Source organism: Passer domesticus, chromosome 2, assembly GCF_036417665.1.
Source record: "Passer domesticus isolate bPasDom1 chromosome 2, bPasDom1.hap1, whole genome shotgun sequence".
In the NCBI taxonomy this organism is placed as follows: domain Eukaryota; kingdom Metazoa; phylum Chordata; class Aves; order Passeriformes; family Passeridae; genus Passer; species Passer domesticus.
The window spans coordinates 64,756,823-64,772,128 of record NC_087475.1 but is presented as its reverse complement, the minus strand read 5'-3'; the positions used below and the strand labels follow the sequence as shown (position 1 = coordinate 64,772,128).

The window sequence follows — 15,306 nt, the reverse complement described above, 5'->3', positions numbered from 1 at the left end:
CTGCCACAGACAACACACACCCAGCCGTGGTTCTGCCCTATAGCAGGGTCTAAAGTCAGATGCACAGGAGCAGGAAGCACTGAATGCTCCAAATGGCCTCAAAGGTAACAGCAAAAAACATACAGAAAAGCATAGTAAATTAGTCCCTTGTGTAAATCCCATCAGAACTGTGTGTGAGTTTTTTTCTTTGGGACTCTTCCATCAGTGATAATTACCAGGGCTGAGGGAAGAAGAGGTAGAGCAGGGCCAGCTGCTTCGGTGTCACCTTCCTCTTGCACTGGCAAGACAGTTACATCATGCCTACAGCTTGCAATTTTCAAAGTTGATCCAGAATCCATGCTGGTTTATAACTGATTCTACCAGCACGAATGAACATGGCTTTTTAGCTGATCTCTCCTCATTTACTGGCAACAAAACATAAAAATTCCAAATGACCTTCCAGGATTTATGCAACGTCTTCATGGTTCAGGCTGCCTTTCACCATGACATTTTCTTGGTACGACAAGGACTCTAAAATGCCTCTTTTCCAGCACTTTGGAGGAGGAACCACTCCAGAAGTTTCCCATTTTTCAGATGTTCCCCAAGAAGACGCATGATGTTTTACACATAAAAGTGATGATGATTTTATTAGGATGGTCAATGAAATATCAGCGACATACAGAGAGAACGTGGCATGTCTGAACAATGTGCCTATCTCAGAAATCTAGCCAATTAAAGGCCATCATGATACACTCAGTCAACATTACTCCCAAATGAAATTACTAATTATAAGGTGTGATTTGCTTAAGCAGCACTGCAGCCTACAACTTGAATCCCACCACCTTACGGGGACAATTACTACTCTTCCAGCAGCCAGTCTTGCTTACATTAGGAGCTGCAGAAGATCCTTTAGCTTTCTTTGGGGACCTGAGGGGACAGAAGGTGTCCCAAAACACCTCTGAGGAGAGAAAATGACTATACACCAAGCCTATCTGATAGTCCAAATGTTTTATTGTGTAACAGGGACTGGCATGCAGATGGATTCCAGGGTAACCCAGCAATGTGGCCTCTGTGGGACCTGCTGTTATTTCTCTGACAGGAAGGGATTCAGATTAAACAGTAGAACCTGTACCAGAACAGCCTTGCTGCAGGTCATGAGACCCAACACCACTGCTAGAGCTCTAACACTGAACTGCTGGAAAGATTCAAGCAGCTCAAGAGCCACCGGGTACACATGAGCTTGGCCAATCTCACCAAGTGCAGCACGACCCACAGTGAGAAATAATCACAGTAAAAGAAGTTACTGCCAAAGTTGCTGTATTTTGGCCCGCACCAACTGCAAAGATTCCTTCCCAGCTCTCCCAGATTCCTTAAGATTGAAGATATTTTAATATATCCTTGAATGGTAAACTGGGCTGAAAGGAAGTGTCCTTGATTTCACCTCAAAGCCTAAGAAAGGACAGCACAGGTCACAGGTGCAGCACCAAAAGGAAAGCCAAAATAAGCTGCTTGAAGGCATAAGAATGCATACCAATTTGCAATGGAAATGTGATTCTATCCCTCTCTCTTCCTAGAAATGCTAATCTTCCATTAGTCTTAAAAAGAAGATAATAAAAAAGCCAAATCAAGCCCTTGCCTAACAAGACACAAATCTTGCCTGGAAGACCAAGACGAATCAAGCCAGAACACTGCCAATTTTATCTTGGGAGAAGGAAGGAGCACAGTGGTTTTAAAACTTCTAGATCAGCAGCTGTAGAAGCACATCAGCTGGATCATGGAGAAAAAAAAAATCAGTCAGATAGGAAACAGAGCATTCTCCTGAATAGATTATGCTAAGAAATGGCTCTGGAGTTACTGCTCCAACGCTGTGAGCAGAAACAGCAGACTCAATTGCAGGAGGAGAAAAAAACCAAACCAAATCCTAACAAATTGCCAAAAAACTGAGAACAGAGATCTTTGTCATTAATTGGTTAGGAACAGTCCATAATTATAAGAGTTATAAGAAGTAAATTTGGAGTGCCTTTGCATGGATGACTGAAACCTTAGTATTAATCACTGCTCGCATGGAAGGAAAAAGGTCACAGCTAAGGCTAGCCAATTTTTTTTCCCCATAAGGATCGAGTGAAAGGCCAGACCATGTCTTTGGGAATTCACCATCAAAACGTTACCGGACCGTCATCTCCATCCTAAACCCAGTGGGCAAGACACGCGACCCCTGGGCTGCCTGCCAGGAGCGCAGTTCCCTCGAGGAGCGATTCCCCCGCTCCTTCGGCACCGGGGCCGGCGGGGCTCCGCGGGCATGCGGCTGCCGCACAGGTCACCCGGGGCCCTGCGGCACTCCCCCGGTCCCGCAGGGGACAGCACCCGCTGCGGGGGCAGGTGCGGATGTGCCCGCAGCCTCAAGGAGAGCGGCGGCGCCCGCAGACGGGGCGGGGGCAGCGCCCGCCCTCGTCCCTCCCTCCTTCTTTCCTTCCTTCCCACCCCCGTGACTCACCCGCCGCTCCGGGCGGCGACCAGCCGCCAGCGCCGGAGTTACCGCCCCGGCCCGGCCCGGCGCTCCCCAGGGGCCGCCCTCGCCCTCCCCGAGCGGGCGGGTCGGGCAGGGCGCTGCCCCGAGGGACGCGTCACCCCGCAGCCCTCGAAACAGCTCAGCGAGAGGGGCGGCGGCGGCGACAGACGCCTCTCCCCGTCCGTGTGCCCCTCCGCACCCGCGGCGCCGGGAGCGCACCCCCGGGAGCGCACCCTCGGGAGCGCCGGCGCTGCCCGCCCGGCCCCGCGTCCCCCGGCCCGCCCGCCGCTGCGCCTGCGCGCCCCCGCCGCCCGCGCCCCCGCCGGCTGCGGCCGCCCCGCCCCGCCGATTTGAATATGCTAAGGAGCGGTTACCGGGGCCCTATGGTGGAGCCGGGAGGTAGTCACGTGGGACGGGGACGTGTCCTTGAGGGGCGGGGCCGACCTACCCAGGCTGCCTTAAAAACGGGAGGCGAGCGAGGAAGCGCCTCAGTCAGAGCGAGAAAGTGCCGGGGTAGCGGGGCTGCGGCTGCTCCGCCTGAAACTTCTGAGTAACATCAACAGGGGGAGGGGAGGGCGGGCGGCGGTGGAGGAGGAAGGTGGTGGTGGGGGGAAGGTTAGCCAGCAGCGCAGCCCTATCCGCCTCTCCCTCATAAACCAGCCTGTGTTGGGCTGAGCAGGCCCCTCACACAAAGGAGGGCAGGGCAGGCAGGGCTGCCCCCCCTTCCCCCCCGCCTCGGCAGAGGGGCAGCGGGGAGGCGCCCTTCCCCGTGCACAGCACTCACAGCCACTTACTCCTCTCCCGTCCCCCGTCTTCTCTCTCTCTTCCCCCCCCTTCCCCTCACCTCCCCCCGACGGTTCTCCCCTCAGCCCCCCGCCCGCTGTCCATGTAGCCGTCCGGCCGCCGGCCCCTCCGCACTATGCCCATCTTACTCTTCCTGATAGACACGTCCGCCTCCATGAACCAGCGCACCCATCTGGGCACCACCTATCTGGACATAGCCAAAGGCGCTGTAGAGACTTTCATGAAGGTACCGGGCTCTGCCTTGCGAGAGGAGGCGAGAGAAAGCGAGCGAGAGTGGCTGCGCGGGGAGGGGAGGGGGCGGCAGGGAGCGGGGGGCTGCCTGGGCCGGGGGCGCGGGGCGCGGGCGGGCGGGAGAGAGAGCGAGAGAGTGCGTGTGTGTGCGGGCAGGGAGGGGAAGGGAAGGGAGGGCCGGGCCGGGCCGGGGGGCTCCGGCGGCGGCGCCGCCTCTCGGCTCACCCTCTGCTTTGTCCCCCGCGCCGCAGCTCCGAGCCCGGGACCCGGCCAGCAGGGGAGACAGGTACATGCTGGTCACTTTCGAGGAGCCTCCCTACGCTATCAAGGTAACCCCCGCTCACCCCCCTCCTCCTCCCCGGCCTCCTTCCGGCCCGTCCGCCCCCCGCCCGCCGCGCCCCGGCTGCCGGCGGTCCCGGGCAGCGCGGCACACACGGGCTCCGGCGGCGGCGCTGACATCAACATGGCCGACGCTTTTCCCCTGTGCGGTGTGTGCGAGCAGCAATGAACTGTGGGGGATATTTATTCAACTTGGGAGAAGTGACAGCAACTCCAGGGAGAGTTCGGCTGGGAAGGGGCGAGCCGGGGGAAGCACCGACTTCAGCCCGGAGAGCCCCGGACTCGGAAGGGGACGGCACTTCCCTGGCCCCGCCGCGGCGGGGGGGCACGCGGGGAAGGGGGCGGTGGGTCCACATGACACAGGACGGTGAACCTGTTGGAGGTCGCTTCACAGCGCAGTTGGCTTCCATCTGCAGGGCTCCGGGAGGGTGGGGTAAATAACTCTTTAAGGTTCGGGCACCGGTGTCACCAAAGAAATCTGTCCCGTGGAACAAAGCAAAAATGCTCGTTTGGTATATGGGGAGTTCTAAGGATTAAGAGAAGTGTATAATTTCAGGCTTTTTGAAGCAACATCAAATACTAACTTCTGAGGTGTTTTATTATCATTTGTGGTGAGCTGCATGTAGCAGGGGAGGCTCTTTGTAGCCTAACAGGAAGGCAAAACTCGTATCTGCAGAATAAATCTTTTCACATTTCCCTTTGCAGGCTGGCTGGAAGGAAAACCATGCAACGTTTATGAATGAACTGAAAAACCTTCAAGCTGAAGGACTTACGACTCTTGGCCAGTCCCTAAGGACAGCTTTTGATTTATTAAACTTAAATAGATTAGTAACTGGCATAGACAACTATGGGCAGGTAGGTTGACTGTTACTAGGTGGAAAAATCTTAAAACACAAAACTTCCCAGAGACAGCAATTAACTAGTTGTCCAAAGTGGCATCTTCATGGAATATTCAATATGGGGGCTTCTTCAAAAATTAAGCAGAACTCGACTACCTTGAAGAAATACAGCCCGTGAATTTGGTACCCAACTTTTATTCTTCAATTTCAGTAATTTCTCAGTTTTTAAGCTGTGATACAGCCTCCAAGTTGACCTTTTCAGTTCAAATTTTCCCCTTTTTTTGTTGAGTCTGTGTTCAGTACCTTAGCTGGTGAGCCTCATAGGGTTGTGAAAACTTTGCTTTCTCTGTACAGTGCTGAACAGTGTGGGAGATGAGCCATTTTTCTAACAACACTGCATATCCAAAAGTACTGGAAGGAGCACTTTTTCAAAACACTTTCTTTCCAGTGAGTTTACCACAACATTTCTCTGCATACATGTATTTTTATGAACCTGCCTGTTGTATCAGAGCCACGAGAAGCTGTGCTTTTTTTAATGTCTCTATCTCGACTATCCCTTTAAAACAGTTTTTTGGTGTGGGCCAGCATTCTCATGCTCATTAGTATGAGCTCCTAAAATACAGACATTGTAGGTTAAACAGCGTGCTTTAGGACTCAGAGTTCTTTCTGCTGCTGGATCAAAGCCTGGATTTGTTTCACATGAAGGATGCTATTAGGACTTTACATGTGGGGCATACTAACTTGAATCTCCCCTTTTTGTTTGTTATTCTCATGTAATTGTGTCCACTATCTGAGGATTAGTACTTAGTACTGCTCTTGGTATTTAACAAGGGAATGTGGTTGTGAACATAAGTCCCCCTTCTTCCCCCACTATTTCCCAGTCTAAGCAGAGGTTGTGATAACATGCCACATGGGTTTATGAAGGAAATTTGTCATGGTGCATTGTCTGGCTTTACCATGAGATCATCAAGTGAGCCTAAACATTTTAAAAATGCCTGTTAAGTGATAAAACTTTAAAAAGGGCTAGTTCCACACATGGGTTTTTTTTCCTATGGCCATCTGATGTCCTCATACATCTGTGTGTAATTTTCCCATTTTTCTGGTGTTTTTGTTTAGTTACAGGAGCTATATTCTTGAACACTTAACCCCTGTAGGCCCATACACCGACTATTGCTCTTTTCCATTGCTACTGATAATTATTCTAATTAAACCCATGTCAAATAATTCTCGAAGTGAGCTAGCTGTGATCAACTACTCAAGTAGGCAGTTGAGTTTTCATGATTGTTTTGACTTGCTAGTAGTGTTCATTGCTGCAACAGCTGCTCTTTTGCCTGTGAAGCAATGACTTTTTCTTTGTCTGATCTGTTCTGGTTGTAAGCCTCTCTGGGCTTGAACCTACTGTCACTTAAGCACATTTTTGCTCCATTCCACATGTGGAGCTGGCTGTTGAAGAGGTATTCACAGTGTGCAGTCAGGTGACTAAATAGAAACTCTAACTCTTTTTAGCATCTGTGAAAGTAGATGACTCTATTGCAAGTGGCAGGTTATCTGCTGCTAAAGTCAAAGCGTTCCCATTTTGGCTATTCTAACCAAAATAGCAATTTTTAAAAAATAAATCAAATTCCACAACATTTAACTGATCATTCAGCATTTGCAGGATGAGCTCTAGGGCAGCTAATTGTCTTCATCTTCACAGTGGTCTTTGAAACTATGGCTTGATAGCCTGTCATTGTCCTGTTACTTTTGTCTACCACCTAAAATTCAGTCCAGACAAATCACTGTTTAACCATACATAGTATGAGAAACTTAAAAATCCAGGAAAATAAAAGTGGCCAGAATGCTCAGTTGCATTTTAAATAGTTTTCACTCAGAACATAAATTGCTCATTAACTTTTTTCTAAAGCAGCTACAAATAGTAACACTATAAAACAGTAATTAACTGAAATATAGCAGGCAGATATTTGAAGACTGAGTATGTCAGAGTAACAGAAGATAATTTTATGAAAAATAGCAACATACCATCTGAAGTGTGGAACTATGTGACGTAATAAAATCCAAACTGATTAATATTCTGTGGGAAATTTCTCTGGCTAAAAATCTTTTGACTGTCAGGCTTGTATTTTGGTGTATTGACAAACTTCTAAGATATTTGCCAAGGTCCACTTGTTACACAAAAACAAATTGTAAACCAGACTTTTCTTACACATGCTATTGACAAGACACGATACAAGCCTGATGGGATTGTCTGGTTATCTCTCCACCAGTGTCATCTTGTTCGCCTGCTGAGTGTGAACTGTTGGTTTAAATGGCAGAGTGACTCAGTTTCTTGCAGAGTTGACCAGAGTTCTCCATCAGCTGATCTGCTGAACAAGGATGATGGCTGAATGGTCATTCTAGAGTTGGGGAAAATCTGCTTCATATTTTCTTGCTGCATTAATGTTTGGATTTTTATTACGAGTATTTATCATACTGCATATGCAGTGATTGAGTTACCATGTGATCAGCTAATCACAAGATCTCACATTTAGATCTTAAAGGACACTGTCAACACACTTAGATTGTCAAAAGCCTGGAAGATTTTTTCATTAGCTATTTCTTATATAAATGCTATGGTAGGGCTTTTTAAATTATTTTCTTACTGAGGGGTTGCTAGATCCAATTGTTTTGGAGGCTTTTGTTGAGAAAAAATGGTTTTGAAAAGTACACATTTTAAGGTGGCTGTTCCTTAAACTTTTGCAGCACATTCAGATTGATAATTGCAATATTGTACTGCTTGGATCAAATATGTTTTTTCCCCTTTAGTATGCTTTGTTATGATTATGATAGCAGAAGAATAAACCTTCAAATACAGTGTCAGCTTTTAGCATTCACTAAAAATAGTGATCCTTTTCACCTGCATTTTTATGGAGAGCTTAGGAAAAAATGTAACATTTGGATGTCTCCAGGAAGAAATCAGTTTAAACACATCAAGTTCAGTAAGGGTTTACTGTCCCATCACACAAAATATTGTACTTCATTAGCCCAGTTTACAATTAGATAATTGCCTTCTTATTTTCTCCAGTTCAGCTTTTCCATTATTTCAGGTAGTCTGAAATACCAAGCCTTTCACTGGCAGGTTTTTTGTCCTCTTGCAATATGCTCTTAGGTCTTGTAGCTATGGCTTGTTCAGCAGGACTTGAGTAGTCACAATTTAACCAAATAGTTTTGAGTATAGCAAATGTGCAGCTTGTTTTAGTTGATAGAAAGGTTAAATACTGATAGATGTTTCTGTGGAAACAGAAAGCATTCAAAATGTAACTGCTGTTACAGTAGAGTGAAAATGTAAACAAATGGTTGAAATGAGCCATCAACTTCAGTTACTTGCAGTTTGTAGTGAGGTTTCTGACACTAGGCACTGGATCTGAGGTGGGTAAAATATGTATCAATGGTGTTTTGATACATGCCAAAGACCAACGTAGCTCTACCAAAGCTGGAATCCAGCGGATGCTTGAGATTGCTAATATTCTGATTTATTGATACCGTGTTTCACATTGCCTCTTACTTGTAGAATGATGAAAGTCTCTTACTGTTTTTTTTCAGCAGTATTGCATAGAATAAGGTTTGGGAGGATAAAATACACTTAACTGAATGGATTTCAAAGTATTTTTACTATTTTTTTCAGGATGAAATTGTTTTAATACTAAATATAGCAAATGCTTTTCAATAATACAAGCTTTTTATGAGTTTTTTAATTCACTAGAGTATCTTGCATATTTTTCAGCAGCATTACTACTGCTATGAGATGAGTTTGACTTCTAAACGAATCTAATGTAACAAAAGCACATGCTAACTTTGTTGCTCTGAAACAGAAAAGTCAACTAATGTGTCTAAACCAAATGGATTTAGACTAGGTGCTTTCCATTCACAGTGATAAGATGCTGCGTGGATTTAGATTAGCACAAGAAACACTGTTTGGGTGACTTACCAGGCTGTGTACAGTCTTGGTGAAAGCCTTTAATTCTGCAGTATATATCACATATGAACAGAAGCATAACTAAAGTCTTTTGAGGAAAAAACTAAAATCCATATGGAATTCAACTAATAAAGAATATTTTTTAAGAATGCACTCAGAGTTGGAAGTTGGAAGGTATCCTGCACATGATGGCATTGTTTTTAAATAACTTAAGTTTTTTCCAAGTGTTTTGGTTATGCCATGAATCACCATCAAATGACACAATCTGAGGTTAGCTGCTACTTTATAGTTCTTTCTTAGTATAGGTTTAGACCCATTTATAGCTACAGTAGCAGAATTGCTGATTTGTTTCCACAGTAAAATTTGGCACTGGTCTGTAAGTTCAGGGTGCTTTGCCGCAATGGCTTAAATACTGTGTTACTCCAAATACAGGTACACAGTGTACCTAGGAGATAATGTCTAATCACACTTGTAGACACAAGACAGCTTGAAGTCACACATTCTAGGTTGACTGCTTGCCTGTATGCTTGTCTAGGGTTTCCTGAGCTTATAAAACCACAAAAATCAATGTGAAAAAGATCCTGTTCCCTAACATGGACTACAGTATGCTTCCTGCAGTGATATGTTCTGTTTTCTTTAAATTGTTGAGCAGTTTTATTTTCCTAAGAGACTTTTGAGGATTGTTACTGAATTTTGTTACTCTCAAAAGTCAAAATACTTTTTGTATGGCTTCTGTCTTGGTATTTTGGGATCATTATGTACTGCACTGAAATGGCCTGTGCTGCATGTGCCTCCAAATTTGGAACCAAAGTTTAGGTTAGCATTTCCTGCTTTGTCATGCTGGCACGGTTGCACATGCAGTCTGCCTCTCATGTTGGTAGAGGCAGAGATTTACACTTCCAGAGTAGCTCTCCTGGTCTCTTTTTTTTGCCCCCCTCCCCCCAAAAAAACCAAATAGGACCATTTCAGACAGTAGTAAACATCACAAGTGTAAGTGTAATAATGGCAGAAATATGAGAAGCTTTCTCACAGTCTGATATTTTCTGTGGAATGGCAATGGATTTAACATGAACCTGTATGCCTGCTGATGTCATAGATCTGTATGTGAAGTGCTGGTAAAAATCAACCATTCTCATCTGCTGTGTGATGAAATTAAGCATATTGGTTTGAACTTACACCTTTTAGACCATAACCTTTAAACATGCTGTCCTTGTTTTAGAATATCTTCTAGTGAGACCTACAGCAGGCACTGCTAAGGTGTTTTTTTTGTGATGTGGAACTGCTTGGCCTTTAGTCTTCCCAGTACAACCAAGTTCAGCAAAAGTCTTAAATGTTTTAAAAATTACTTGTCTAGTTCCAATTCAGTATGTTTTTCAAGAATTTGAACCTTTCATTAAGTACTTCATTTTTTCCAATGAAAACAATTTCATCAATCTGTTCCAGTAGCCGAAAGAGGATACTTCAAACAAATTTGATATGGAAGGGGCAGTGCCATAACATAATCATTCATAATTTATTTGTGTACACTGTGTGTTTTGTCCAGGTACATTGAATAAATACAAAGTATGTCATTGGATTCATGTAGGGCACTTACAGGGTTTCCTGATGCTCAGTATACAGAATGAGTGAAAAGTGGGCATCTCTATTGCAACAGTTCTGCCCTCCCAGCTTTGAATCCCAGAATGCCACCTTGATTGTATGCATCTGTCTGTAAGGCAAACTCAGCCTAGATCTCTGCTCTGGACCTTGTGGCCTCTTGTGGGTTCATAGTTGCACTAACCTTGCTTCAAGTTGTGTGACTTCACGTAGTAAAACAAGTCAGTGATTGATCAGTGACATTAATAAACTGGACTGAACTGTATTGGTTTAGAACACCTAAGTTGCTCCTGCTGTTGTGGTGATAAACTCCAGGAAGGAATTGTGGGGGAGTCTTCAGGAAGTTATTATGAAGAATTGCTCTGTGTTCATAGGTCAGTAAGCTACTTTTAGTCAGCTTATCAGTACTCTAGATTATTAACCCCTAAATTGTGGGGAGATTTTTGTAAACAGCTCTGTCGTTTCTCCTTGTTGGTGTGTATTTTGATTAGGTTTTTTCCCTTCCAATTAGTGTTCAGGCAACTGTAGGACTTGTTACCCTTCTCCAGCCTATGGAGAGCAGAGGCCTGGCTGAGTCTGTGAATTGCAGTGACTGAGCCAGAACCAGCTGTGTAAAGTCATTGCTGTGAAGCAGAAAGGCTTCTGTAATTAGGGACTTGATCCAGGGCTTGGCAAGGTCAGTTATTTTTGGAATAAAACATTCAGAAATATTTTTAGGAAATAAAACCAAAATAATCTTAAACTCAGAGTCGTTTGAGCTCATTTTAAAGTTACGTTTGGTATGGATTGTGTTATTTTATTTTTCTTAGAAAAAGTTTATAAAGGCTCAAATAGAACCTATTTTTAGCAGCTTGCATTTACTATGCTCACTCAAATAGCTTCAAAAACTCCTGTAACTTATTGGCTGTTTATCCAATTCCAGGTGACTTCAGTAGTGATGCATTTATTAATCTGTAACTAACTGATAAGGTGCATCTTTTTCTGTAAGTTACCTTAAAAATAAGATGCAAGTTGTGATTGCAGTTGATTTTGCTGCTTAGGTAAATAATTTAAGAAAAAGTTAAAGTTCTTCCCCTTCTGGCATTATATGTCTATTACATCAGTACTTAAATGTTTCAAATGTTGGTGGCATTTTGTTCTTCATTTCAATGTGGTTTGTCAGTGTTTAGTTACTTGCTGGAATTCATTATGTATAAAAGCCCTGTTCTATGCATGTTTTATTTTTTTTAACTGTGGCGTAATTGTGAAAGATTGAAGGACTGAATTGTTTTTGAAACTTACCAAGGACTTAATCTAAATTGGAGCACTTACTAGTTAATCAAGAAATTATCACTTATATAATGTGATATTTAAAACTCAATTAGATCTGTTCTTAAATGAAAGAAAGAGGACAAACCTGTATATTAACCTGTGATTTTTGAAACTCTGTGACTTACTAATGTTGGGACCTTTCTCATTTAGGCACATGAAAGTATCTTGTGGTTTTAAGTTTGAGGTCTTAGTAAATCTACTATGTAGATCATTCCTTTATTGATCAACATGAACAGAGTCTTAAACTGCTTCCTTAACACATGCCTTGTGTTGTCACATGTGTATTATTCAATATGGAGATTGTGTATTCCAAAATTATCTGTTCTTGCATTGAAACTCATTTTCAGGCTAATTTGAGTTGCCTCTTTTGTTCTTGGCACAAACTTTTTGAGAGAGTTCCAAAATGACTGAAGTTGCGCAATTAAATAGTCTTTAAGCAGTTCATTCGGTGCCAGACTTGGAAACTCAATGTGTAAAGTTATGAGCATCTATAAAAATGATACGAAGCACAGTGAATTTTTTGTGGCATGTTTCAGGGTGGATATGCAATGAAATCATTGCCTATAGAACACAAACTTGCAATCTTTAGCAAAGCAAGCAACTGATACGCTTAGATATGTTTCTGTGACTTTGTTTTTGAAAATGGGTTTGCTGTCTCTTGTGCAATTCAGATAGCTGTTTTGTCTCTAGCATTTCTAATTGTAGAAATGGTTTTTGCTGTACAGCTTTGACTGGACATGGCTAGTTTAAGGTGATGTGTTTGGAGGTTCAGTAGTCAATTGAAGTCATAAATGGCTATTTTAAAAAAGATTTTTGGAGATAATGCCTAGGTCCAAAATACCAAGGAGCAAATTACTTGCTTTTGTTCCATTTATTTTCCTCAATACCTTAAATTTCCTTTTCTTAAATGGAACCTAGGTAGCCTGTGTTATGGACACAATGGTTGTTTCAAGAATTCTCCCTTAGTTCTATAACAGATACGCTGAGGAGTTTGATCTCTGGCTCAGCCTTAGGAAAAGTCCTCTGTCGTAACTGTGTTTGGCTTTGGAAGCCTTTTGCTAACTGATTTATCTTTAAATTTCTTTTTATTTAAGGCTATAACTTAATTTGTTCCTGGTTGCCTGAAATGCAGAAAGCTTTATGCCACCAAGCAGTGGTATGTACAAACACTGTATGAGCAACAAATAATTCATTTACTGCTAATCTGTAGTGCTAGTAAGAAATGAAACTGAAACCATGTAACTGCCTTGTAATCCTACAGAGGTTTTCCAATTAAGAAACTGTGACTAGCCCATGTCTTGGGCATTATAGTAACTCTTAGGTATTTGTTATGTAGTTAACTAAATAATTGTCTAGAACATGGGAAATTAATTTGCCTACAATAACCTTGCTGTAGTCTATGGAGGAAGACAGCTGGTTTTAGATTTTGTAGTCTTGCCTCATAGAGAAAAGATATTTTTTGGTAGCCATCCTTTCTGTAAAATTGTTGCAATTTTGTGGACTTTCAGAGTAGGAGTGCAGGAGAAATGATTGCTGCTTGAAAATCATTTTGCATTTTTTTGGGGGGGAGGGAGAGAGATGGTGTGTTAATAGAAACATGGGTTCAGACCTTGATAAATTCTACTGGACCTTCTTCAAACTCTGTTTTTGAGGTCTTCTCCAAAAGACAAAATAATTTGAGATAGAATACTGGGGCAGAGGGTGGAGGGGAAGGTTAGCTTCAATAGCGGAGGGAATGTGTCCATAATACAGTTCAGTGTTTGTGGCTGAGCCTTCCAAAGATGGACAGTCTGCAGCAAAAAAAAGGAATTATAGTATGTGCTTCCATGGTGTCTAGAAACCATGAACCAACTGCTGGATTGAATACATGTTAAGAAATTAGAGTTCAGTGAGGGATTACTTCTTGTTTGTACTGACACAAGAACATTTAGGGTTTTTAGAAATATAGCTTTAGACAGGAGGTGTTAACCTGTTCCTGTGTGTCTTGAGGTAGTATGCAAACAGAGCATGCCTCAGGTTTTCTTGTTGCTCAATTCACCTCACATGAGGATTTTATTAACTTGTGCCCCCTCTGCTGGCTGGTGTTCCACTTACAAAATAAATACAAGCTTATATAGGTGATGTACTCTTTGATTAGGCTGTTTTGGCCAAATAGCAGTTTATGAATGTTGCTTTTATGCAGCTGAAACTATGGCAAAACCCATAGGAGAATTTGGGAGAATCCGTGGTAGTGTTGAGAGTTGGTGTTTCCAGAGTACAGTTATTGTTTTGGCCTCAGTCAAGACTTCTTCAGCATTTGTCAAACCTGTTTCTTTCCCTCATCCCTGAGCCGAAGAAGTGTGATCTTTCTATTCACCCTGGGTGTGTTATATATACAGAGGAGCTAGATCTTTATCATTTTTGGGACCACACTTTGGTCTTCTAAAACATGCTATCACCTGCTTTTCTGAATGCATTTGTTTTCCCCTTAAGATTTAGAGTTCTCTTCTTTTGGTTGTAGTGAGGTGATCTCTCAAATTACGTTTAGCAGGTGATGAATTTTCCTGTGTTCTTCCTGAAACCTGTCTGTTGGTGAGGTAGGGTCCCAGCTGCCTAGTGTGAACAAAAGACAGAGCGCAAGTCCTCCCATTTTCAGTACTGTAGAGAGAGCTGAAAGATGTCAGTATTATGGCAGGATGCTTTGTCCATACTGCAGGTGTGTGTGTGGACTAGCTCTAATAGAAAAAATCATCCTGCAGCCCTTTCAGAAAAACATTGGGCATTTCTTCTTGGAGATGGTGTAATTTCCAGAATGGGGCTTTCGTTAGGTTATTTCATAAGATTCCTCTTTGTGACTAGTGTTGTTGCCATTGTCATTAATCAGGCATCAAGGGAGATTTCTGGTTTGTATTAAAATTTATTTTATGGCTTGAAATTTTAACATATTTCAAAACACCCATCCTGTGTAAAGCTCGAACTGGGTGGTGTAGCTCCCGTTAAACTTTCTTCTGTGGCTTCTGAAAGTGATCTTGAAATACATCTGCTATACAAATATCTGATCTTCTACTAAGACAACTGCTGCCACTGCAAAACTGTATTATATATTGAATAATCAACAGTATCAAGGGAACATATTGAAATCTTTATGGACAGCAAGATAGATGAGTTGGCAACTTTCTTTGTGTGTGAAGTCTATCTTTGTCAGATCTTAAGCCTGTACAGAATTTGTATGTTCTTCAGTGCTTACTCCTTCAGGCTGAAAGCAGAGAAGTTTATCTGACACTGAGGTGCTTCCACTTCATAGAATCAATTTCAGTTCTAAAACAGACACAGGAAATAAATACAATTGCAAAATTATTTTTATCATGCAGGTTCAGTCAGTTAGATAACACTGTGACAGAATTTAGCGGTGCTATATTTTTCAGTGGCCACAGAATTATGGTCCTCGTTATGGTGGCATATCATGTGAGAGGTCAGATTTATCAATGCAAATGTTGTGGTAGAATTGGACTGCCCTTTTTGCACTCTCCCACCCACAACATATTCTTCCTTGTGTTCTCATAGATCAAAGTTTAGTACTGTAGTGCATTACATGTATTTGCCTGGTTGTGGTGTGTGTCGACATACATTTGAAAATCCATAAAGTCAAAGTAATTTTTGTAGAGTTTAATTGCCAGCTATAAATTGACTGAAATACTGCTGTGATGCCAGTGTATTCACCTGTGCTTGTGACTTGGGAAACAGTTGTGCAAAAGCATGAAATACAC

The 15,306-nt window shown here is 43.0% G+C and overlaps 1 protein-coding gene across 4 annotated transcripts in view; it reads left to right on the top strand.

The window, feature by feature from the left end:
- The first annotated feature begins 2,935 nt into the window (after positions 1 to 2,935).
- Positions 2,936 to 15,306, top strand: part of INTS6 (integrator complex subunit 6) — a 38,863-nt gene continuing 26,492 nt past the window's right edge. For 3 of the 4 annotated variants that reach the window (XM_064408859.1, XM_064408862.1, XM_064408861.1), the window contains exons 1-3: positions 3,080 to 3,518; positions 3,775 to 3,852; positions 4,568 to 4,717. In XM_064408859.1, coding sequence (XP_064264929.1) covers positions 3,408 to 3,518; positions 3,775 to 3,852; positions 4,568 to 4,717 — 339 coding nt within the window. In that variant the 5' untranslated portion in view covers positions 3,080 to 3,407. Of the gene's footprint in view, positions 3,039 to 3,079; positions 3,519 to 3,774; positions 3,853 to 4,567; positions 4,718 to 15,306 lie in introns of those variants that run through there. The other variant, XM_064408858.1, reaches the window with a different exon arrangement.